This window comes from Urocitellus parryii, chromosome 14 (assembly GCF_045843805.1).
Source record: "Urocitellus parryii isolate mUroPar1 chromosome 14, mUroPar1.hap1, whole genome shotgun sequence".
NCBI classification, from domain to species: Eukaryota; Metazoa; Chordata; class Mammalia; order Rodentia; family Sciuridae; genus Urocitellus; species Urocitellus parryii.
The window spans coordinates 60,837,881-60,863,707 of NC_135544.1; the positions used below are offsets into that span (position 1 = coordinate 60,837,881).

The 25,827-nt window shown below is 45.0% G+C and overlaps 1 protein-coding gene across 1 annotated transcript in view; it reads right to left on the reverse strand.

Moving 5' to 3' along the window:
* Positions 1–25,827, reverse strand: part of Csmd1 (CUB and Sushi multiple domains 1) — a 1,139,207-nt gene that overhangs the window by 569,915 nt on the left and 543,465 nt on the right. Inside the window, exon 6 of the mRNA XM_077792480.1 lies at positions 22,976–23,088. Within this exon, the coding sequence (XP_077648606.1) occupies positions 22,976–23,088 (113 nt within the window). The remainder of the gene's footprint in view (positions 1–22,975; positions 23,089–25,827) is intronic.

Genomic DNA, 25,827 nt, shown 5'->3' on the forward strand with positions numbered 1-25,827 from the left:
TACCTTGGAGGAGTCCAGTCTCACCTTAATAAATGAACAAGGTCATATGGCCCAGGACTTTTTCCAGCTGCACCTTTCAGTGACATTAGTAAAGAAGAGTCATCCTGGATGAATGGCACAGGAACAAGTCCCTCCTCAGGACACTATGTGACCACAGGAGCAGAACCATGTACCCAGCAGGATGGGTGGACAGTATTTCCTGACACTCCAGCTTTCTGATGCATCCCTCAAATAGGCCCACTCCTCGTCCCTGCTTACCCTAAGAACAGTTTCAGCCTCCCTCATCCTAAGATCTTTCTGCTGGTTTAAGCAAAGTTCAATTATAAATTGACTTAAAAAAAGAAAGAAAGAAAGAAAGAAATAAAGAAAGAAAGAAAGAAAAAGACAAAATCCCCAATGAACTGAACATTCCAGAAAAAAATCTGAGAAGCCAAGAGTTTAACTATTATGATTAAAATTCCAGTAATTTTTCAGAGATGTCACATAATCCATATTATCTGACATCTCAGGTGTTTGCCAATGAAGTGATTCAAAATTTTCTATAAACCAGAAATTTATAATAGAAATTTTATTTTATTTTACAATATGCTTCAGGTGGTAGAGTACTCTGTGTGTCTGTGTGCATGAGAGAGAGAAAGAGTGAGAGAATATGTAAACTAAACCCAGGGTCACTTTACCATTGAGCTACTTCCCCAACCCTTTTTACTTTGTATTTTGAACTTGCAATCCCCCTGCCTCAGTGTCTGAAGTAGCTGGGATTATACGTGTGCATCACCCTGCCCAGCAAGCAGGTAAAGAATTTAATTTTTTTTTTTTTTTTTGGTTAGATGCATGCATGCTTGGTGTGTGTGTACAAAGTGAATGATCTCAGAAATAAATGTTAGATACAAAAAAGATGAATTTGAAAAGGGAACTTGCTATCATTGAGTTTGAATGGACCAAATTAATGTTTAATGAAGATATTTAATAATTTAAAGTTATCACCATTGCTAACACACTACTTAAAGCCTTTAATTGATTCATGTAATTGGAAGCCTGAATTCTGTGTTGAGAAAGGAAGGCTTCAACTTCAGGTTCAGTAGCCAGTGTCATCTAATCTCTTAATATCCCCTGGTGTGTGCAGATGGTACCTGCTAAACCTCATTCTGCTGCTGATATCCAGTGGGCTGTTGGAGGACACAATGTAACATGGTCTGCCTCTGACTAGAAGCACTGGTGAGCCTGTCCAATTTAAAAGTTGGCAACTTGGTGATGTTGGTGCTTCTGTTGTACTCAGATCTCCCAGCTCCCTACCTTTGGGAAGGAGAGGCATTGATTGAAAAGTTGCATTGCTCCTGGTCGCTACTATGAAAATATGTTCAAAGCAGCTGCTGCTACAATAACAATAAAACCACTGTAAGCAATTTCCCCTCTCCAGTTAGAGACATAATTCTTCAATTACTTCACTGAACCCTCCAGAATAGCCTCTGTTTTTGTTCTAAGAACAACAGAAGCTCCCCAGTGGTGGTCATGTGGAGAGGTGGTTCTGACTACTAGCCTGTCTTTTCTCCAGTGTACGTTTTTGGCCCTTTGTCAAGGATCAGATGACTGTGGCTGTGTAAGAGTTTCTGATGTGAGCACCATGCTCTGCATTTTGCCCACAACTCCTGGCTCCCCCACCCCTCCCCAGCTTGGCCCTTTTCGGATATTGAGTGACACTATATTATTCAAGGAGGACCCCACACTTGGCTTACTCATCAGAATGACATAGCAAGCTTTAGAAAAATATAACTTCCATAAATATTGATTCAGAATCTGTGATCTTGGGATTACAGTTTCATTCACAAGGTCTCTAGGTGATTCTAGAGGACATCCATGAAGCACAGAGAGGCAAATTATTTTTAAAGCTCCCTTTCTGTGTCGATATGCTGATATGCTCATGCTTGTGCATGCAATAGCTACTGATTAGGCCCTTCTTAGTAAGAGTGAGACATGTGTTTTCTAGAAATCAGTTGATTCTCCCACATAGGAATATATACATATTCATTTGTATGAGAATCTGATGGTCTACTTCAGTCTCTGACCTTACTAATTATTTACCTCTCTTCATGGACAAGGTGTCACCTCTTGGTGCCTGACCTACTCAGGTGAGTGAGGAGCCCCCTCACGGATTAAACACCTGGGCAGGAGAAAAGGTGGAGAACCAGGTCCAGCACATCGGGAGCCTTCAGATGCTACCACGAGTGATAAATATGAAAGCTCTTTGCTAATCTCACCAATTATGTTTCCTATCATGATTCATTTTGAAAATAGGTACTGATTGCCTTACCTCACCCTGTGTCCTCCTAAGTACTTGGAAATACAGCTGTAAATAAAGCAGACAAAAGTCCTGCCCTTCTACAGTTTCCCTCTAAGACAGGAAGATAAGTGGGTGAAACACACTGTGTCCAATGGAAGAAAGTGCTTTGGACAGAGAGTGAGGAGGGGGAGCACCCGAGGGCCTGCTCTGGAGAGGTTGGGCTCCATCCAGCACCTCAGGTTCCCACTCCCACAAGCACAGCCGGCCCAGCACCTCTTCATGAACATGCAGGCCATGGGCTTCCCCTGGCTGAATCAGGTCCTGTGCACCAACACGATGTGCTCCCATCCCAACATGTTGAGGAAAGAGAGGGGTCTGACAGCATCACTCCTCAGGGAAGGCACGGAGGAATAAGGAATGCTTGGCTCGAGGTGGGATACCTCCTGGCAGGGGGAAGCACCTGGCATGAGCAGTGCTCATCCTTGACTTTGCTTTCATTAGTGCAGTACAGCTGCACAGAACAGCCGGGTTCATCCTGACCCGTCAACACGCGGGATTGAACTCGCTCCATCTCAGCCCTGCTTCTTCCTCCCTCCCTCTTTCCCTTCCTTTACCCTGCAGGTTGTCCTTCCAGCCATTCATTGTTTGACTTTAATTGGCCACAAACACACACACACACACACACACACACACACACACACACACACACGTGGCATTCACTGTGCTGTATTCACACCTGTTCAAGGCATATTTCTGTCCATTTCCTTCTGCATTTCCTCCCTTTCCCATCCCTCCTCTGCAGTCTCCTTCCTCTACTCCACTCTTACCTTCTTCCCGCTGCAGTGAGATCTGATCCCCTCCCCTTCCCCCCGTACTTTGCTCTAGCTTTTGGACATGAGAAAAAACATTCAACCCTCAACTTTCTGAAACTGGCTTATTTCACTTAGTAGGATGTTCTCCATTTCTAGCCACTTAACAGCATATGCCATAACTTAGTTCTTCATGGCTGAGTAAAACTCCATTGTGTTACACCACAATTTCTTTATCCATCCATCTGTCGGCAGGTATCTGGCCTGGTCCTTTACATGGTCACTGTGGATCATGCTGCTATAAACATCAATGTGGCTGCCTCTCTCTAGTATGCAGGTTTGGGTTCTTTTGGACAAATACCAAGGTATGGGATAGCTGGGTCACATGGTGGTTCTACTCTCAGGTTTTTGGAAGACTCTCCATACTGCTTTCCAAAGTGGCTGTACTAACATGCAGTGCCATCAACGATGTATGGGTGTAGCTTTCCCCCCACATCCTTGCCAGTTCTCATTATTATTTGTATTCTGATGTCTGCCATTCTGACTGGGCTGAGAACTCATTGGAGTTTTGATTTGCATTTCCTTGAGGGCTAGAGATGTTGAACATTTTTTTCATATATTTATGGGCCATTTGGATTTTATTTTTTTGAGAAATGCCTATTTACTTCTTTTTCCCATTTATTAATTGGGAAATTTGTTTTTTTATGTTAACTTTTTTGAGTTCTTTGAATATCCTGGATATTTAATTCCCTGTCCAAGGAATAACCAACAAAAATTTCCTCCCATTTTGAAGACTCCTCTCCTCGCTCTTGTTTCCTTTGCTGTACAGAAGCCTTTTAATTTGAATCCACCCCACGTTGGTTTGTGGTTGTATTTTTTTGAGTCTGGGGGTCCTGTTAAGGAACTCAGTGTCTGTACCTGGATGATGGACTGTTGACTCCAAGTTTTCTAGCAGTTGTAGAATTTCTGGTCTAATTCTTAAGTCTTTGATCGATTTTGAGTTGACTTTTGTGCAGTGTGAGAGACAGGAATCTGGTTTCATTCCTCCACATGTGAATATCCAATTTCCCCAGCTCCATTTGTTAAAAGCCTGACTTTTCTCCAGTGTACGTTTTTGGCCCTTTGTCAAGGATCAGATGACTGTGGCTGTGTAAAAGTTTCTGATGTGAGCACCATGCTGTGCTTATTACTGAAGAGCTCTAGTAAGAATAATTTGAGACCAGGTATTGTGATGCCTTCAGCATTACTCTTCTTGCTTGGACTCTTCTGGGTCTTTTATCCCTCCAAATTCATTGTAGGTCTATTTTTTTCTAGTTTTGTGAAGAATGACTTTGATTTTGATAGGAATTTCATTGATTCTGTGTAACACCTTTAGAATTATGGCTATTTTGACAATATTAATTCTGGCTAGCTAAGAACGTGGGCGGACTTGTCACCTTCGAAGGTCTTCTTCGAAGGTACAGTTTTCACTGTAGAAGTTTTCTACCTCCTTTCTTAGATTTGTTCCTGTGGAGTTTATTTATTTTTGAGGTTATTGTGAATGGGATAGTTTTCTTGATTTCTTTCTTAGCAGATTCGTTCCTAGAGTATAGGAAAGCTATTGGTTTATGAATATTGATTTTATATCCTGCTCCTTTGTTGAATTTATTTATCAGCTCTAGAAGTTTTCTGGTGGAGTTTTCTAGATCTTCTAGATATAGGACAATGCCTCACCAAACAGAGATAATTTACCTCTTCTTTTCCTGTTTGTATCCCTTCAAGTTTCTTCTCTGGCCTGGTGGCTCTGGCTCGAGTTACAAGGACTCTGCTGAGTAGGACTGGTTGGCAGTGGACATCCTTGTCTTGTCCCTACTTTACAGGAAATCTTTCAGAATTCCTCATTCATCAATGCCGTCCTTGAGTTTATCATACATGACCTTGAAATATTGAGGCAAGATCCTTATATTCCTAATTTCTCCAGTGTTTTTAACATGAATGGGTGCTAGATTTTGTCAAAGGCCTTTTCTACAATATTGAGGTGATGATGTGATTCTTGTCCTTAGTTCTATAAGTGGTGAACTACATTTATTGACTCATATATGTTGAACCAACCTTGTACCCTTGGGATGAAACACACTCGATCATGGTGTTCTATCTTCTTGATGGGTTTTGAATGTAGTTTACGAATATTTTTATTAAGGATTTTTAATCTATGTTCATCAGGGTTATTGGTTTGTAGTTTTCTATTTAGGTGTGTCTTTGTCTGGTTTTGGTATCAGGGTGCTATCAGCTTCGCAGACTGTATTTGGGAGAGTCCCTTTCAATGTCATAGAATAATTTGAGCAAGGCTGGTGTTAGTTCTTCCTGGTCTGGTAGAACTCAGCTGAGAATCCATCCTGGACTTTGCTTTGTTGGAAGGTTTTTAATTGCTACTTCAATTTCATTGCTTACTATTGGTATTTTTAGATTTTATAGATCTTCTTGGTTCAATTTGGGCAGGTCATTTGTGTCAATGTCTTCTAGATTTTTCAGTTTATTGAACTATAATTTCTCAAAGTAGTTTTTTGTGATGCTCTGGATTTTAAAAGTGACTGTGGTGATATCTCCTTTTTCATCTAAATGTTGTTGATTTGGGTTCTTTGACTCTTTCTTTTGGTTAGTCTAGCTAGGGGCTTATCAGTCTTGTTTATCTTTTCAAAGAGCACACCCTTTGTTGCATTGATCCAGTGAAAAGTTTTTATTCTCAATTCATGAAGACATGATCTTAATTATGTCCAGTATTCTACTGATTCTGGAATTAGTTTCTTCTTTCTTTTCCAAGTCCTTGAGGAATCATATTAGGTTACTTATTTGAGATGTTGTTGTTGTTATTGTTTTAATGTAGACACTAAATGCTATAAAATTTCTCCTTAGAACTGCCTTCATACTGTTCCAGCTTTTGATATGTTATATCTCACTCAAACAATGTTCATTCTTAATATCTGAGAAGACACTGATTTCCAATGTGTCTCCTCATCCAATATTGGCTCTGTGTGAAGCCGTCTAACAACCAAATAGTAGTGGGGCCTCAAGGTCTGGCAGCATTTGTGTGTGACCCCGTGACCCAGCTTCCCAACCCTTCTCCAGATGGTGATGTGCATGAGGCCACAGTGGGCCACACCTGCTTGGCTTCCAACTCACCTTTATCACTTATTACCTGTGACTGAGCAAACATGCCAACTTGACTTTGCTTAGTTCCTCACTTACAAAGGGGTGACAACGCAGATGACTGTATTGTGGGACAGCTCTGAAGGGTGTCTAGGTGGGGACTGGGGAGGAGTGGGGGTCACAGAGTATTTGCCCTGCAGGTGTATTGGGTCTCCTGGTCAAAGGGCGGCCCGTGAAGGGCTCACATGAGACATTTCTTCCCAGGACCTGATTGATACAGCGCTAGGCACTTAATTATGGTTAAGTGATTAGAAGAGACTATCATCTGCTCAGAGTGGATTTGATAGTCATTGCTAATTTGTATAAAATAATTATGTAATTAGAGTAGTCACATATTATATTTTGATCTTAAACTAGATAGGAACAAGAACTATTTATTAATGAACCTGCTTTTCTGCCTCATCACAAGCAGAGGCTTTCTCAACAAACCACCATGGCTGCTTTATTCTCCGCAGGAAAGCCTGCTGGTCGCAATTCCTGAGTTTTCCTTCCTGGTGGACCAGGGCCCTTCTTCTTTCAGGAGAAAGTTATGGTTCACTACAAACCTAATTTTCCACAACATGGAAAAAAGAAACAATTTCAAAAATCCTTTTAATACAAAGAAGTCAAAACTAATTGGAATTTAAAGAGTTAAAAGTAAAATTTAAATGTCATAATATCTTTTGGTTTTTTGCCAAATTTCCTCTACTGATTCTAACATCTTTTACTCACACTGTTAATGGTTTCATTTCACCATCTCCTTTCACAACTGCTGCAACCAAAATACCCTCTCAGTTACTAAGCTTTTCTTAAGCCACTTTGGATGCCCCAACAATCTCTTTACTGTCCAGGAAAATCGATTACAATTTCTTCTCTTCAGATCTCTGACTTCCAAATTCAGACAGTGATATTTAATTGAAGATTCTCAGCCAGCATTCACTTGAAATCCTGTATTTGCACGTGGTCATCTGCAGTCAGAGGCAGGCAGGGTAACTCTTCCACCACAAAATCCATTTTGTGTTGTCAGCCTTCAGTTAACATTTGCAAGGTGAGAATTCCCTTGAACTCTGGATAGATTTGTTAGCATTAAAGGTGGATGCCTGTCAGAGGAGATTTTTTTTTTGTAAGAAACAGTTAAATTTCCTGCAGGCGATTGCAGAAGAATGTGTGGCAAACTAATGAAGAGCAAATGAACCATGTCTCCCTTTCGGGTGCTTATAAGTTCCAGACATTAAAGCAAATTACTACCCTAGTCTCTTTCCATTACCATTATGTGGACTCTAACATACACCTTTATTTACTAAATACACTCAGCAGATCTGTGTGAGAAAACATGTGTCTTATGTCTCATGTTTTCCAAATTCAAGAAACAAAAATAAATTAGACACATTCTTGGATTTTATTCTCTTAAAAAAATAAGTGAGCTTTTACACAAAGAGCTCTTACCTTGGCAAGAAACAACAGGTTTAGATTTGCATATTTCAAAACATCTTACAATGCTTTCTCATATTATAGCCTGGCAATAAGAAGTGCCGCTGTGTATTCTTTTAATAAAGTATGCATGGTGGTTATTATGTTTTGTTTCTTTCTCATGTGGGAGGAAATTATTTAAAGCCAATAAATGTAACAAAAGTATCATTTGAATTTTGATCATGGTGATCTTCAATGCAAATGTCTGTCCCTCTGCTGAAGGTGAGTGAGACTTGCCCTTCCAGAGCTGTGTGCATTCATCACAGGAAATGGGGGACTCGTGGGGGACTCATTCATCCTCATCAAAGGGGACAAGAGAAGTCAGGCCCTAGGTAAGGACTCAGTAAGGACAGGTCTTCCTGAGTCAGAATTACCCTTGGAAGAGGTAACAGTATGGCCATCAACCCTAAATCCAAGGATGTGTGATGGTTTAGCTGGGAGGTGTCCCTCAAAAGCCCATGTGAGGGACCAGGCAAGAAGGTTTAGAGGTGAATGGCTGGGTTATGAGAATCTTCACCTGATGAGTGCATTGATCCTCTGGCAGGGATCAGCTGGCTGGTCACTGTGGACAGTGGGCTGTGGCTGCAGGAGGCGGTCAGTGTGGGGGTGCCATCGGGCTATATATTTTGTCCCTGGTGAGCGAGTCCCTCTCTTCAGTCCAGCTGCTTCCCGACACACCCTTCTGCCATGACGTTCTGCGTCACCCCAGGCCCCCCAACGGAGTCAGCCCTCTATGGGCAGAGACCACGACACTGTGAGCCCCAGTAGACCTTTCCTCCGCCACATTGTTCTCCTCAGGTCTTTGGGTCACAGCGGTGACAAAGTGGAGTGAAACAAATGGGTTCAGACAGGCACAAACGCCCCACGTGTGCCTGCTCAAGACACCAGGCCGACCTGCAGACAGCTCGGCGTCACTTTTCTCTTTATTAAAAGTGGACCTCTCTAAACGATGCTTATCCCTGAATTTTCCTTACATTATGGTTCATGTCCCAAGAATCTTTAAGGCCTTGACAATCTTCCGTCAGCCACTGGCTCGGGGCCCGTGTGTGCACGGGCAGGCCTGCTCAGCTCGAGGCTCACAGCTCCCACGGGCGTCTCTCATCATACTCTGTGCCTCCATGTTTTCTTATTTTCCCTTCTTTCTTGACTTTTTCTATTACATTCGCCTGACATGAGCTTAACTTCAGAATGGCTTACTCTATAAATCTATCTTTTTATTTAGATAGCTTCTTGTAAATGTAAAAAGCTATTTTCACTGAGTCTGTCTGATGTGTGTGGGGTCCCTGAGGAATGAGATTCCTCTTCCCTCGCCCCTCCCCTGGGCATTTTGGTCTCCGCCTTCAGAACTTCTGCTCAAGCTATGGCTTGTCTTTCAGTGCTGATTCAGTGGTAATTAATCAGAATGCAGGCAACAGTAAATGTTGGTGAGGATGTGGGAGAAAAGACACACTTGTGCACTGCTGGGATTGCACACTGGTGCAGCCGATATGGAAAGTAGTATGGAGATTCCTCAGAAAACTGGGAATGGAACCACCTTTTGACCCAGTTATCACACTCCTCACTATATACACAAAGGACTTAAAATCAGCACACTACAGTGACATAGCCACATCAATGTTTATAGCAACTCAATTCACAATAGCTAGGATATGGAGCCAATTCAACAGATGAATAGGTTAAGAAAATGTGGCATATATACACAACGGAATATTACTCTGCTATAAAGGATGAAATTATGGAATTTGCCAGTAAATGAATGGAACTGAAGCCTATCATGGTAAGTGAAATAAGCCAACCCCCTAAAACCAAAAGCCAAAAGTTCTCTCTGATAGGCGAACACTAATATATAATAGTCGGGCGAGAGGAGGTGGATAGAAGTTCATTGGATCAGACAAAGGAATGAAGGGAAGGAGGGAGATGGGAATAGGACCTTAGAATGATATGTGCATATATGAATAAACGACCAGGGGAACTGCACATCACGTCCACCTGCAGGGATGAGACCCTAGTTAGAGCAAGCGAGGCTCCATGGATGTATGTGAAGACACACGTTAACTCCATGGATGCTGTCAACACACATGTTAACTCCATGTATTTACGTCCACACACATATCACTGTCATTATACCTAAAAAGAAAAATTAAAAAAAGAAAACAGAAAAGAATTCATATTCAAATAAAATCAACCTTATGGAGTATTTGAGAATACTAACAGTAACTTATCTTTAAGTTCAGATTGGGGGACTATGTTTACTCTTTATTTCCCTATGTTGTATGGTTCATCTTTTTGTAGAAAAATATAGAATACATAAAATGAAAAAGCCATACAAAGCACTATATTTATAACTTAAAATAGAAAATTAAAATTTTGCTTTATACATAAAAAATGCTAATTCAGTCTGTAAATAATTAACTTTTTTGGCAACTGCCTTTTTTTTTTTGGTGCTGTGGATTGAACCCAGGGCCTTGTGCATGTGAAGCAAGCACTCTACCAATGGAGCTATAGCCCAGCCCTAACTGATTTTTTTTAAGTAGTTAAAAAATGACGTTTGCTGAACATTCAGAGTCCATGGTTATGTCTGCTAATGGATGAACTCCTGTGGGGGATGGCGCCAGGGAACACTACCCTGAAATTATACCACATTCCTATCACTTTATGTGTTTAACCCAATTTTCACCTCCTCTAAGGTCCAGTGCCCTCCTCTGGCCCTTCTCCCACCCTCTCCCAAATGCCTAAGCCCTTCAGCCTGGGGACAGGCACACAGCAGAAGGTGGAGCAGGCTACACTGTGCGTGGGGCTAGCAGGCAGGAGGAGCCAGGTGATATCTGGGAGAAAGAACTGTCTCAAATTAGGTCAACAAGAGGGAGTGGAACTGGCCTCATGGCCACGTGGCCACAGGCCTGGACGGACATTTCAGAACAGAGCCCACTCGTATGTGTCATTATAAGGCAGCAACAAAGACCCTCCAATTGACACCTACAATTGCAGTACTTCATCACACCTAGAAACCACGGATGGTAAGCACAGCATTATTTATGTGACACAAAGACAAAACACTGCCAGATAAACGGTCCTCCGCTTGGAGATATCAAAATGTGAAAATATTTGCATCTTAGACTCACTGTAATAAAGTGCTAAGGCTCTGCTGTTGGAACAGGAATAAAGGGCTTTGTGTTCATTGCATAGAGATGTTTTCATTGCAGATATTTGAAATGGGATTTATTATATATGTGTTTTCCCAGAGCTGTTTTTTAAACTAATCTTTTTTGAGCATGACTTTATATTTCTATAAAGTTTATGTTCATCATCTATAAAACCTGACTCAATTTCTAGAGGAACAAAGAAGGCAACATCAATCCTTAATATAACCAGAAAAAGGGAGAATTTATGAAACTTCAGTGGGTTTTCCCCTTTGGTGGTTTCAATGCCTGTCATTGAAGCCCTAACCAGCACACCACGGAGGCTCTGCTCCTGATTCCATGAGCACTGCTCCTAAGAACACCGCTGGCCTTGGTCAGCTCCAGGAGCCCCACCTAGAACTGACCACCTTAAAATTAACTAATGAAATAACCTAGGGAGTCGTCCATAAAGAATCCTCTAAGTAAGAACTTTGTTTCAGAAGAAATGGTGTGAAATGGGATTTACCAGGCAGAGAAAACTGCAGATCACTCAAGGGTTTGGAAGGAGCAACACTGAGAGAATTCCGAGCAGCGCCCTGAGTGTTAAGAAGTCTGAAGCCATTGGCTGGGACTTAACAAGAGTGATAGATCTTACGCCAGCTGAGCCCAATGGATACAATGTATAAAAATTTAGTTTTATTAGTAACATATAAAGCAGATGATTTTACATTAGGGAAATTCAGAAAGCGGTGGGTTGAAGAATCTCGGAGGTAAACAGCACTGACGGCTGTCTTCATGCACCGTGGCATCTCCTCTAAAAGCTAAGAAAAGCTAAAGTCAGAATTCCATTATACTTTAGTATTCCTATAATTAAAATTCTCTTGGGCACTTCTAGGTGTCTCTGAATGGATCAATGAGATCCAAAGGAATTTGTAAACCATTTGACACGTTTCTCTTTCTCAAGGTGAGACATCCAACAAATGCATCTAAATTTGGTATTATTGTATACTATATAGTATATGCTTTTTCAAAAACTTGGATTATTTCAGTTATTCCAATAGAGTTTATGTCACATATAAGGTGCAAGAATGATTGTCAGTGAAGCAAATTGTAACACAAGAGGGTTTTCTTAAAAACACAGAATTTTTGAAAGGTAAGTTTGACTTCTAAATAAAGATCACAGTCGTACTGTCACCCACCTTGGTCCTGGGACACAGGGGTTGACTCAGCATTTCCTGGTGGACCACAGTGGAGGAGAATTCCCACCGTAACTTCTTATCCCAACTTTTATTCTTAAAAGTTGATGGCACCCAAATTATTCCACGTTTATAAAAAAGTGAAAGATATCATTATTTTTTATTATCTCAGTAGTAATCTGCTCTAAGCTCACAGAATAATGTAGGTTTTAGCAAACAGTTAACCCTGCAGTCCCACGAGATATGTCACAGGCAGGAATAAATCTGCCCCTGAGAACTATAAAGCAAACTGCAGTGTGAAGCACACCTTATCCGTGGAGATCCTGGGTAAACTGCCATCCTGGGTGTCATCAGATGCTCACAGGGAGCGACCTGCTTGAGGACCGGGGTGAGGAGCTGGCAGGACACGGGGTCCTGGCAGTACACAGGTCCTTCTCCTGTTCTCTTCCAGTGACCTGATTTCTGAGCAGAGACACACAATGACTGGACCCGGAACCCAGATGTAGGTTTACAAAATATATGGACATGAGAAGATTTAACTAGGAAAGGTCTTTAAGCTTGGCTACCACCAAGCTAAGATATGAAGAGTTGTGACACAGGACACAGGCCAGCAGGAGGACCCCAGAGACTCGGCACGGTCCTGTACGACCCAGAACATCCTGCTTTGTTTTGCTGCCTACTTCAATGGAGTGTAGCCTTGAGTGTGATAAATGCTATCGCAGAGTTCGCTCTGGGACACGGTCCGGGTGATCCTTAAAATATATTGCTCACTGTAGCTGGGCAGGTCTGACAGCAGCTCCTATGAAAGAGACATTATTGTCTCTCAGGGTTTATATGGACATGTTGGAGACATCCTAAAGGAGACTCTTGGAGCCTCTGGGTGGGCACTGAGCGCTGTCTAGCCGTGATCATTAATCATTCGCTGCATGAAACTTAAAAGTCTAACAACCAGCTCAGATGCACAAGCTGAGCTGCAGCCATGGACCTGTGTCCTGAGGAAGTGAGGGAACCCCTTGGCCTGCGCGGTGGCTCTGGGTCTCTGTGGAGAGGAGCCCACAGCCACGCTGGTCTAAAATGTTGCAGCCCACCATGTGGACAAGCATCCCAGCAGCCCGCACCCGCGGAAGCTCCCAGGCAGTCTGACCTCAGCAGAAGGAGGGGCTCCTGGACTCTTCCTGGAAACTGGTGGTGAAGAAGGACCCTGAGTGAGTGGAGAGACCCAAACATGGGGTAGCAGTCTTGTGGGAAGTAGGAAGCCGGGTGGTTCATTTTGAGAATTCAGTATTTAGCCTAAAACGTAAAATTGGGAGTGAGAAGGGCAGCAGGAGGGAGAGCAGAGTGGGAGGTCACAAGCCGGTGACTCTGCAGCCCGGACAAACAGTAGGCCAGGTGAGGGGGCAGGACCACCTGCCAACGTTCCAAAGGCACTCTGTCAAGGGGACTCCCCGCCACAAGAGAACGGAGGGAGGTGGGGACAATGAGGAGTATATTTCCCAGTAGGAGACAGTTAAAGCCAGGTGACCCTGGAGAAGACTGCACCCGAAGTGCTCAGCCAGTGAGGGATGGGGGCATGCAGCTCTAGGGATAAAATGCTGACTGTAACCTGCTGAGGCGCCGCTCCCCCAGACACCTGATCCTGCGAGACTGTCCCGAGAGCCTCTTTTGCTGTTGTTGCTGGTGTGCGCTGGGCCTCTGAGATGTCCTTTGGGTCTGGGCAAGTGAGGTGTTCGTCACAATCTGAAGCACGTTCAGGGAGCCCTACTCTGCGTGTGTGGAACTCCACGTGTCCACGCCAGGGAGCCTGTTCATGCTCATCCTTCTGCCACCCCTGGCTCCCACCCCTCAGCTCCCATGTGGATGCCAGGCTCTGCCGCTGTCCTGCACAGGGGCCTGGAGTTGGCAGGACATTTCCTGGTAGCACTGGGACCAGGAAGCGAGTGGCTCCATCCCAGGTGACCCCACCCATTGAGCAGCTGCTTCCCTGTTCAGCACAGGAAACCTGACACGGATAATTTAGAGCAATGCCACTTGTACCTTTGAAGACACAGCCAGGAGGTCTGCAGCTGCACGTGGGGCCAGCTCCCGTGAGCCTGCCTGCAGCAGCTCCCTGACCTGGAGTGTGAGGCCCTGATGGGAGGAAATGCCAGCCTTCCACTGGGGTCTCTCTATGGGGTGTGAACAGCGTGCTGGGCAGCCTCCTCCTGCGTGCAGTGCACACACTGGCACTCTAAGTCCCAAGGCTCATGCTTCCCTCAAGATGCAGAGAAGAGCAGTCAGGAGCCCACCGATGCAGGGTACTGACCTAACACGCGAGAGCCATCTTCAATGCTAAGCGCCATCTGAGATAAGGTTTGCTTTCCTGTTCTTCCTCTTACCCGAACTCCCCCCACCCCCGTTAGTGACCTACCCCATGGTGCCATAACCCTAAGCCCATCCCAATCCTTTCCAAGACCCCCCCTGCTCTGGAAAGCCCCAGGGTGCCTTCGACCTCAGCCAACCCCATGCGATTCCCACCCGCCTAGCTCTCATGCCAGCACCCAGCCCAGCCCACCAAGCCGCAGCTCCAGCTCCAGACCCCACCAAACCTGAACCCCAGACGTCTCGCGCCCTCTCTCCTCTCTGCAGAGAGATAGCCTTGACTTGTCAGCTCTGACAAACGGACTTCCCTGTGGCTGTCTGCCTGGTCTCCATCCTTCAGCTCCCGCTCGCCCACATCTTGCTTTCTCACTCTCCGTTCAACAGTCGCCCTGGCCACGCTGCCGGTGAGAGAGGGCCTGGAGAGGAGTGGGCTTTAAGGTGGGCGAACTGAAGGGCAGAGCGATTCCGCCTAATATTACATAAATACAAACTGTAGAAAAGTAATTCAGCAGGAATCTATGAGCCTCCGAAGCTTTTCTTATTGTTCACGCTTAAGAACTTGGCACCTTCCTGCTGTTGCCAAACACGGATCTGTTTTCAGTAGCTGCGCTGTCCTAAGGTTGGCCCCCAAGCCAGCCATGTCAGCCACACTCAGCGGTTTAGAGAAGGGAAGGTTTTCGTTGAAGTGGCTTTACGTATCACGATAAACTTTTGTTGGTCACTCATATTTAAACATACAACCTTTAAATAAATCAAGATGCAAAGATGCATGGACTTAAATCAAAAGTTTGGCACAGACTCAAGAGCTCATTCCTGGGGTGTGTGGGGGTCCTCTTTTAATGAATGACATGGCGCACTTCTCTTAAGAAGCACATTCTCCTGTTTCAAGACCATGAAGAAATCACCCACTATCCAGTCAAATGCTTACTACGGAAACATAGGCACAGTCATTGCCCTATCCTCAGTTGATACCATAAAAGTGAATTTTTACCTTTATGGTTACTTAACCTCCTTACAGACAAAAGGAACCTAAAGAAAACCACAGCACCTGTTCACCCTCTTTGACAAAGGAGACTGGGGGCGTCTAAGGAATACTCAGCGCACAACCAGACTGGGCCTCAGGGACGGGAGGTAAAGACTTGACCCTGCGTGTTGCCCTGGTGGTCCCTCAGCTCAGGTGTGTGCTCCACCTTGCAAAGCAGAGCACAGGATTTGCTAGCACTGGTGGGCGGGGGACACCTCCAGGGGACCGGGTCACCAAGAGGAGGAGGTGGACAAGCAGAAGACCAGTTATTAATTTACACAATGCCTTAGTCATCAGTGGGAAAATTAGTTTATGGGATGGCAGTCTACACGGCGCCTCCAATGAGGTGGTCAGAATGGAATGCAGACCCCTGGCTCCCTCAGGCCAGCACCCTGAGGCCACCTGCTGGTTACAACAAATGGCTCCACCCGCGCGGGGTGCCCAGGACCCCAGGACCTTCCTGAGCCTCACCACTCCATCCCCGGTGCTCTTCCTGAGCAGAGCCTGGGGCTCTGTCTTCTCCGCCTGCTGTGCTCTCTCCTTGACCTTCTCAGGCCACTCGCTTCCTCTTAGAAGGGCCTAGGAGTGAGCCCGTGAGACGCACTCTCCCCTGTTGAGACTAGAGCTGTGGGATGCCAGGGGCTTCTAGGCACCCAGACCCTCACCATGTTCTCTCTGTACCCTTCCCTGGTCCTCAGGGGTCACTGTCACCATTTGGTTTTATGGAATAGGACACTGAGATACAGCAGGGGTGGGACTTAAATCAGGGCCTGGTGCCTCCAGGTGTCCATTAGTTGTTGGACCTGGACCACGAGGTCTGCCTGCAGCCCCACTGTCCGACCCTACGGAAAAGCACTGAAGGAGGAGGGAGGTGACAGCAGGGAGGGAGGTGACACGTGAACCCGCAGCCGCTCCAGGCGTCTGGCCCCAGGCAAGGGCAGCCTGTGGCTGGAGGGCCACCTGGCCAGGCCCAGCCTTTCCTGAGCTGCTGTCCTCCCCTTCCTCTCTTCCTCTTATTAAGGTGCAAGTCCTTAATCAGCCTCCACTCCACACTGCTTGGCGGTGCCCTAAGTGGAGCACTCTCTCCTCTCCACAGGCTCCTTACAGAGCTGCTCTCTCTGCTGTCCCCTCCATCAGGACTGGGTCCCCACTGGCACCTGCTATCTTCTTGGAGCCTACACATCAATCTGAGAAAGGAAAGTGGGAGTGAATTCCAGCACCTTCCAGTGCCGCCATCACCGGGTTCTCTGTTTTGGAAAAATACACCATGTCTCCATCTCCTCTGATCACCGGAAGGTCATCTGAGTGGTCATGTGGAGTGGCAGAGCCAGCCAGCTGGGAGAGCAGAGTGGAGAGGTGACAGACAGAGGGGACAGGGACCCCAGTCCGCAGGCTGCTCTGCCTTCTGCAAGCCTGCGGTGGGTCCCACCCCTTCCCATCTCCCCTTCCTGTGGGCCAAGATGTGGCCTCTTCCTCTCTGACCCTCCCCAAGGCCTCCATGTTTCCGGGGATGCTCTAGGAACTCTGGTCTGGCCCCATGTGCAAGAGAATTCAAATTACATCTGTCACCACATAAGCACGGCCACCGTGGTAACCAATATTCAGGAGTATTCCATGCATCAGGAACAGAACAAAACAGTCTAGTCCAGCACCAGACAGGATTGTAATAAATGCTTTTGAAAGTAATGCCAGCATGATTGTTTTTTTCCAACAATTATATAATAAAATATGGTCATTTGTCATTTTTTAAAAATTTGTCATTTTTAAAAATTTTTGGAAAATATTTTTCACTGAAGTATGATACTTATAGAAGAAAGGATTCTTAGTATGACTGGCATCAGGTCAACCATTTCTCAGATTCCTGGACAGTACAGTTAGAGGTGTCCGTGTCTGGCTCCTGGTGCTGCTGCCTGCAGGGGCAGCGAGTCCTTCCTCTGTTTTGCTGAGTGTCCCAGCACAGGCCCAGGCTCGGTGGCGAAGCTGACCCCAGTTTCCATCAACACTGCAGGCATCCACCTGGGTCCTCCCACACACGGGGTCTAGGGAAGGCTCCTGCTCGCGGCCACAGGACATTCTCTGTCCAGGGAGGTTGCACAGCTCAGAGTCCTCCCGCCTGGTTAAAGGGAGCCACTCTGAGCTCTCTGCACCACTGGAGATCTCCAGGCCTGGCCGTCTGTCAGGATTGGCCAAGAGGCACTGAGACAGCGAGGCCTGAGTGGCAGAGGCCCTCCAGGCACAGCTCTAGACAAAGTGTCTGTCACACTGTTTGCTCACCTCCACGGCCTCAGAACGATTCTACGAGGTACGTATCGCTAGCCTTATGGAGGAAGAGGAGGAGACGCACAGGTCAGAAAGGCGTTGGCTGATGGTAAGTACTGACCCAGAGCTGAGGCCAGGAGTCAGTGGACTGCAACACAGACATGGACCTCGCTTTAAAAATACTGAAATAGGCACTTGGCAAGGATTTCTTATTTGAGAAAAAACTAGATATTTGGGAAAAGTGATTATGTATGTCTGATTTGATGAAACAACGTTTATTAAGAACAATTTTCTTGTGGAGATTTAGTGGGTTTAGAAATAACTTAGAGAGTATAAGTCTACATTTCGCTAATTTATGTGATTGAACAATATTCTGTGTGGTGACCATCCTGTGTAATACCTCTTCGTGGAAGGACGTGGGTGATGCCCACCACCAGAGGGCAAACCCAGCCTGCTCCTAGTTCTGCAGCCAACAGTCCTGCCTCAGGAGGACTCGGAGCACGTGGTTCCTTCTTTCAGGTTTCAGTTGAGCACCTTCTGGCTCCAGATGATGGTCCCTGCTATTGCCCAGTTATTGTTCCAGACGAAGATGGACATGTGCCTCAGCCTCAGCCTGGGGCTCTTTGCTTTCAGGTAGAGCTCCAGACACTCAGACCTGAGAAAGTGCCAGCACTGGAGAAGGAGAAGGTTTAGGTTTCATCTAACACAGGGTGAATCTGGGAATGTGAAGCTGACACCCAAATGTGTTTTAAGTAACAGGAAAGTCCTCATTTTGTATTAAGTCTTTCACTTAATTAAAAAGGAAACTCAGTCCGTATACAGAACTACAACCTACAGAGCAAGCTAATGACTTGTGCTAATACAAGGTTTAAAGCCACTATCAGGTTTCCACTTGATTTATGAGACAGGGTATTCTCAATTTAAATTGGAACTTTATTACAAACACTTTCCTTCAAAATGATTCATCCATTACAGAAATCAATGGGAATTTCATTTTGTTGAAACTGAATTTTTATGAATAGCCAGGTGAACATCTGTAATTTTGAAGCCCAACACTTAGATGCCCATTTAGGAGTAGAGAGGCCTTCACGGTTCAAGATTAATATGATTTTTAAAAATTCATCTTGTAGACATCACAAATGTCTAGATGATGGATTATGCTAATAAGGCAGTTATTTAATTATAATTAATGGTGGAGGCAACATATAAAGAATGGGCTCAATTCACAGCTGATTTAAAGAAATGATATATCCTACATAACTCTGTCATTCACTGAGAACTGTATTTTTATAGGTACAGCAGACACTGCAAATATATCTGGTGGCTGCGTTTGTTCTCATGCCATTTTGAAATGACGGTTTTTAGGAATGGCAACATCAGAGCAGGAAGCCTGTCAGCCCCTGCACTCCTGTTCCTGGCATGACTCGATGACATGGCTAAAGAGGGAAAGTCAAGGAAACTGTGACCCAGAGAACGACGTTCTGGGAGATGAAATTTATGGGGTAAGAAAGAGACGAAAGAACATTTTTATGGTGCTGACGATCTGAGCAAGAAAAGCATGAAGTTAAAAAGAATGTGATCTTGGTAGAAACCATAAAATTCCCTGGTGGCATCACGCACCTAGATAACAAAAGAGCATCTCTTCCATGGAAACTACCAGAGGCTCCACGGGCAGGTGGGAGCCCCCAAGGATTCTCCCAGGTGTCTGAATAATTGACCGTTCTGGACTCCAGGTAGCATGGGTGTCGCCTTCCCAATATCAAGGGGAAGTACAGCTACCCTGACCTGAAAAGGCAGCAAGCACAAAATGCAGGCCCTTAAATGTCCCCCTTCCCGACGGCAATCAATCAATCAATCAAGACTCAGGGTCTCTGACAGAGGAGGACTTGCGGGACAGGATGGTAGCTCCTAGTCAACACTGGAAGTTGTCACTGCTACAGCTATTGCTATCCTAATGGTTTCTAGAAGGTCGATCAACCCTGCCTTTCCTCTTTGCAATTGTGCTGGTGGTAACAACAGCAGGTGCCCCCGTCCATGTGTCCAGGAGGAACCGGGAAGCGCCCGAGGCTTTCTGGTGTTCAACCTGGGCACAGAACAAAGGGAGGACCTAGAAGAATGGCACAGTTCCCCACCCGGGTGCAGTTTCTGTCTTCCCGTCAGCACTTGGACCTCATTTAACAGGACGCGACCATTCACCCTTGGCATGAGAAACCTGAGCCTCCCACTAGAAGGGTCAGGAGGGTTTGCAGGGAGGTGATCTTTGTGTGACTGGTGGGAACCTGAGAGGAGCCCCTGCCATCCTAAGTCACGGCCTCTTCTCCTGCTCTGGGTTGCCTGCAGCTTTGTTCTAGAGTCAGCAACAGAGAGTCCCTGGTTTCTTCCCTTCATTAATGACAGTTCTTCCCTCTTGAGCCAGAAAAATAATTGCGATATCTTTCTGCATAACATTTATTGTTTTAGTCAACTTTCTTGCTCTGTGACCAAAAGACTTGACAAGAACAATTAGAAGAGGAATATTTATTTTGTGGCTCATGATTTTAGGCATTTCACTGTATAGACAGCCAGGTCCATCCCTCGGGGCTCCAGGTGGGACTGGACACCATGGTGAAGGTTGGTGGAGGAAAGCAGCGCAGAGCATCACACCAGGAAGCAGAGAGGGGGGAAGACTCCATTTGCCAGGGATAAATTATACACCCCAAAGGCACACCCCAATGACCCTCCTCCTCCAGCCACACTGTATCCACCTCCACCTTCGGTTACTAGTCAGTTAATCCCTAGCAGGGGATTAATCCAGTGATTAGCTGAAGGCTCTCCTAACCCAACATTTCACCTCGAAGCCTTCTTGCATTATTTCATACCTGAGCTTCTGGGGATGTCTAAACCATAACACTTATGATGGTGCTTCTCAGTATCCCAGGTCCTCCCTTCAGTGTTTCCTGCCATCATCCTGGTGGCTCTGTGTAGTCAACCTCCTTCTTAGAAGGGTGACACCAGCCTTCTGAACGGAGTCTGCCTGGGTGTGCTCTAGGGGTCATGTCCTGTTAATTGAGATCCAAGTGCATCCGGCCATGCTGTCAGGGACACTCCAGCAAGAACCTGCAGGCTTTGCAGCTGGGGCTGGAGACTAGACCACCCCGCCCCAGCCCTGCCCCCGTGCTTGAGCACTCTTTTTACTTCTTTTAGACCTGGGCACAAATTTTCTACTCCCCTTTCCTCATATTTATAAAATCAAAGTGCATACATTTTAATTATATACTTTAGTTATATGGTACTTAAATAAATGTATGCTTTCATTATATATTTAATTATACTTCCATTGTAGATAATACTTTATGCATATTCTACTTTAATTGTGTATATACCTATTTGTAAAAATATGTGTTGGTTCCAAAAGTTTACGTGATGGCTAGTACATTTAATGAGTTATTGTTAAGTAAGTTATTGCAATTTTCTGCCAACCAGTATGTTTCTTAAATCTGCCAGTTTGGGAGCATTTTTAAATGTGATAGTCTCTATTTTTCATATTTCTTCCTATCACAGATCCCAATGCCAAGGCCACTGTTGCGATCTGAGAACTGATACTTAGACATCTGACTTTGGTTCAATGCTGAGTAACTCACAGAGGCTCCTGAAGAGGAGAGCCAGCACTACAGACCCACCTGGCCAGAGGACCGACAGGCCATGGGCATTCTAAACCCTGACCTGTCTCCCCCATGCTAGGGGTCACCTTCACACAGGTGCACTGGCACAGAGCAGGCTCAGGTGGACTCCCCCCAGTCTACATTGGTGCCACCTCACGGCCAGAGTGTCCCTCCCACACTCACTTTTTCTTAACTACCAGAAGAGGTGCAGCCTCAAGATAAAAGCATCCAGAGGCAGCTCTCCAAAAGGAAAGATGTGTCCTGCCTCCCTCCCAATCAAGAGAAAGCACCTCAGCCTCAGGACAGTGCATTTGCAGCCAGAGGGGGAAGGTGGGAAGTCCCTGGCACCAGCAGGTGAAGGACAATGTCCTTCTGAGGTCAGACACATTTTGATGAAGCAGGTTGCCCTGGATTCTAAGTCAGGCATCGCTGCTGGTTCACCTGCCCCGGCACTGGGTGGCCATGGAAAACCGCTGGCCTCCATGGCTCTCCCCCACCTGAATTTCATCCCCTAAAAATCACTTTTATTCTCCTATTTGTACAAAAGAAAACAATGAAAGTATGCCATAGTTTAACCATTTCAGACAGGAGATGCGCAGACCAACTGCTGACAGTTTACTAAGATCTCCACAAGGAGGCGCCGTGGCTTCCCTCACACTCTGGCTTTCAGGGCAGTCCAGGCGGCAGCTGCCTCTGACCCACTCCTGTCTGCAGTGTGAGGGAGTCTGGCTTCCGGGTTGGGTTATCCTGGTTTCCAGGCATCGCACATGACTCCTGCCCAAGGTCAGGATTTAATGGCTGGTGTCGGGGACTTTGAGAGGCTTGCCTGGGACGGGCATTATGTGCTGAGGACAGTCATGTTATTTTTATTTGCAAATGCAAATGGAATGGTTTTCTGTGGACCACTTAGTAGACTGGATCTTCTTGGCTGTGGTAATGAGGATTAAGGGTTGCTGGAAACGTGGGCATTGATATGCTGCTGTCCAGTTCTAAACATTGGGAATCCGATGCCAAGAGGAATTTTCAGTCACACTGCCTGCTGAGGACCACAGACTGTCCACCTGTGCTCAGTTTCAACAATCCCAGAACCTCATCTGAGATCCGCAGTATGTAGGGAGTCAGTCAGGTACCTGGGTTTGCAGTGTGAAGATCTCTTAGGGCTGAAATGAGATCATGATGATCTGCATGTTTTCATACCACCTGTCTGCTCTACTGCTCTTGGTGTGTGAATGAACACAATGTCCAGGCAGTCTGGATATTTCCTGGTTATGCTTAAGTACTTAAAATCAATGCCAAAACATACTTATTGATTAAAATTTACCAACACTTTCAGCAAAATAAGAAACTACAATTCATACTGTCATAGTACAAAAGATTTTCTATGGAGTTGCTGGTTGCTGCATATAAAATTTCCAAACTTAACCGCTCTTAATACAGTGAGAATCATGATGGACACCACTGAAATACAGAAGACAGTAACAAAGTGCTTTCAAGTTTATTTATATCTCTTTTAGCATCTTTAGCAAGGTGCTAAAATTTTTAGGGTTAGAAAGGACAACCATGCCTTCTGTTTGTATATATGTATATGCAGGTATGTATGTATATATATATATATATATATAATTTTTTTTTCCTTTTAAGCTGGAGCATTCTTACCTTGAAACTGAGCGTTGAAGCCCTTGCGCCGATGGTTGCTATCGGATGTGAAGTGCAGCCGCAGCCAGTTCTTGCTACTGATGACAGGAGAGGGAAGGTTCATGCCCGTGAGCCTACAAAAGAGAGAGAGGAGAAAGGTCTCCCTTGTAAAAAACACAGAGGAAACATCCTATACCTAAATCCTACTTCAGAAGTGGATTCTGTTATTCTTTTTTGCGATGGTTAAAACAGAGGTGATATATTAGTTGCCTTTGAAACTTAAAATGATTTGGATAGCTTTATCTTTGCCCAAATATAAATGCTAAATTTACCCTTGATCAAATGGAAGCTTTCAGAAACATTTGACATTTTGGATCTTCCTTGTTAATGATGAATACATGAGAAGACATATTTTCGATCTCGTGTCATTTCCTCAGGACCTTAATCACAATGAGTCATTAAAAGAAAAAGAAATAGGCAAATGAGAAGACTCTGCCTTTCTCCATCTGGACACTCCACAGTTCTATTAATCTGGAGTCGGCTGAAACACACTGTTTATCACGTGTGGTAGGGGCCATGTTTCCCACGTTCCATCTGCAGAATCCGCAGCCCAGGCCTCTCCCACTGACATAAAGGAAAGGATCATTTAGAAGATGGATGACAAGAACTGTCAAAGAGATCTGAAATGGAATAAAACCATGTTTTACTAAAGTAGTGTATTCATCTTTTAAAAAGGAGATACGCTCCATCTCTGTTCTCTGTTTAGAGCATCCAGCCAGCTCCCCAGCGCCCAGGTCAGCTGTCAGAAACACTGGAGCCCTCCCCTGGCCCCGTTGACCACGTCCCATGCTGGCAGAGGAAGAGAAGCCTCTCAGGAATCATGGCCCTGTGCATCAGAAGAACAAGAAACGCCCTCAGCTGGGCTGGGCTGGAGCACCCCTGGAGAGCAATACCCCAGCGAGATCGTGCTCTGGCTCTGCCGTGTGCTGGCAGAGGCTCCGAAACTCTGTTATGACGCTTAGTTTCCCCACCTACAAACTGGACATGAAAATCAGTCATCCCTCGATATCCACAGAGGATTGGGGCTCCCCCTAGGCACCAGAACCCATATATGCTGAAGTCCTTTATATGAAAAGGCACAATATTTGAACATAGCCTACGCACTCCTGAGTTTGAATCATCTCCAGGTTACTTAGGATACCTAAGAAAATGTAAGTACTTGTTAAAATGTAAATAGTTATTATGCTGTATTGTCTAGGGAATACTGACAAGAAATAAAAGTGTGTACGTGTTTGGTACACATGCATGATTTTAAAATATTTTTCCATCTATGGATGGTTGAACCTGTGAACGTCTACATGAAGGAGTTGGAGAGGTTAGGTAGATGCTCACGTGAATGGACGCAGAGCACACTTTTTATGCCACTGGACTTAGATGGTAATGCACTATATAATTATGCTGTATCTCAATTGCCAAATCTGTTTTCAAAATGATGCTTATTAGCATAGATGATCCGGAAAGGATCCACCAATCTGTTTTTAGGAGAATCATGCGCCCTGGAAGCGCTGGGCTGGAAGCACACATTTGTGTGGTCAAGAGATGCCTCATTTCTCTGCACAGGATTTGCTGGAAAATGTTTAGCTATGGGGAGCATTTCCTACTTATTCCATTACCTGGAGGAAAAGCAGTCAAATGACATATGTAGTCAAGCTTTCTGATGTCAGGGTGCTCAATTTCCACTGCCAATCTCTAAATGTGCACGATCCATTTAAAGTTAAAAGTCAAACCTTGACTGTAACCAATTGCAACAGTGTTTATGTCACTGTGTGAAGGAATCTGTGAGAGGAAACAGTGCTCAGACTGGCCTATTTGCTGGATTTGTCTGCTACTAGGGTGACAGCTGGACAAAGCGACTCCAAGACATGCATCACCTTCTTTCCCTATTGAGATTATGATGCTCTTTCTATTGGTCACAGCCCCCTCCACTAACACCAAGAATGTCTGCAGGAGAAGTCAGTCTGGATTCAAGAATCCCCAGCCTACCCAGCTCAGCTTCACTCTCATATGACCTGTTCATAACTGAAATCAACTTCTACTCTGTTGTTGCTTTAAAATTTATGTTTTTCTCAATTAGATTACTCTTGATGGTTCTAATCACAAAAGCTAGGTGGAACTAACAAGGTTGGCACACACAGCCGCTGTTCCCCAACTGCCTTTCCAAACACCCCACACAGGAATGTCTGTTTTGTGACAGTCAACAAACCTTTCTCTGTACAGGGGCCAGGTAGTGGGTATTTTAGGTTTGGGACTACGGATGTGACTCAGCTCTACAGAGTTTGTCTACCATGTGCAAGGTCCTGGGTTCCATCCCCAGCACTGCCAAAAATAAATAAATAACTGAATTAATTATTCTAGGGCCAAAAATAAATAAATAACTGAATTAATTAATTATTCACACGGTCTCTGTTACAACTGGTCAACTCTGCTTCAAGAGCTGCCTCATGATGGGTGGGACTGTGTTCCCACAGCACTTGTCAACATTGACACCTGGATTTCAAATATCGATTTTCTGTGTCACAAAATATTGATTACTTTTTAAAACGTCTTCACATCAAGTTAAGAATGGAATAACTCATTCTGAGCCTATGGGCTAAGCCCAGGGGGCAACAGCTTGTGACCCCTGGCCTTGGTATACAAAGGCCATTTGTGAATCACAGAGTAGAAAGAAATTCAGATGGTACGCATCAACCTAACGAGACTAAGGCATCAGAGTAAAAGGCACAACTTCTTCACAGATTCCTCTCCTCTGGAATCAGGCATGAGGACTTTAACAATTATGTAACTCATTTTGCAGGCTGGAGCCAAGCTGTGCC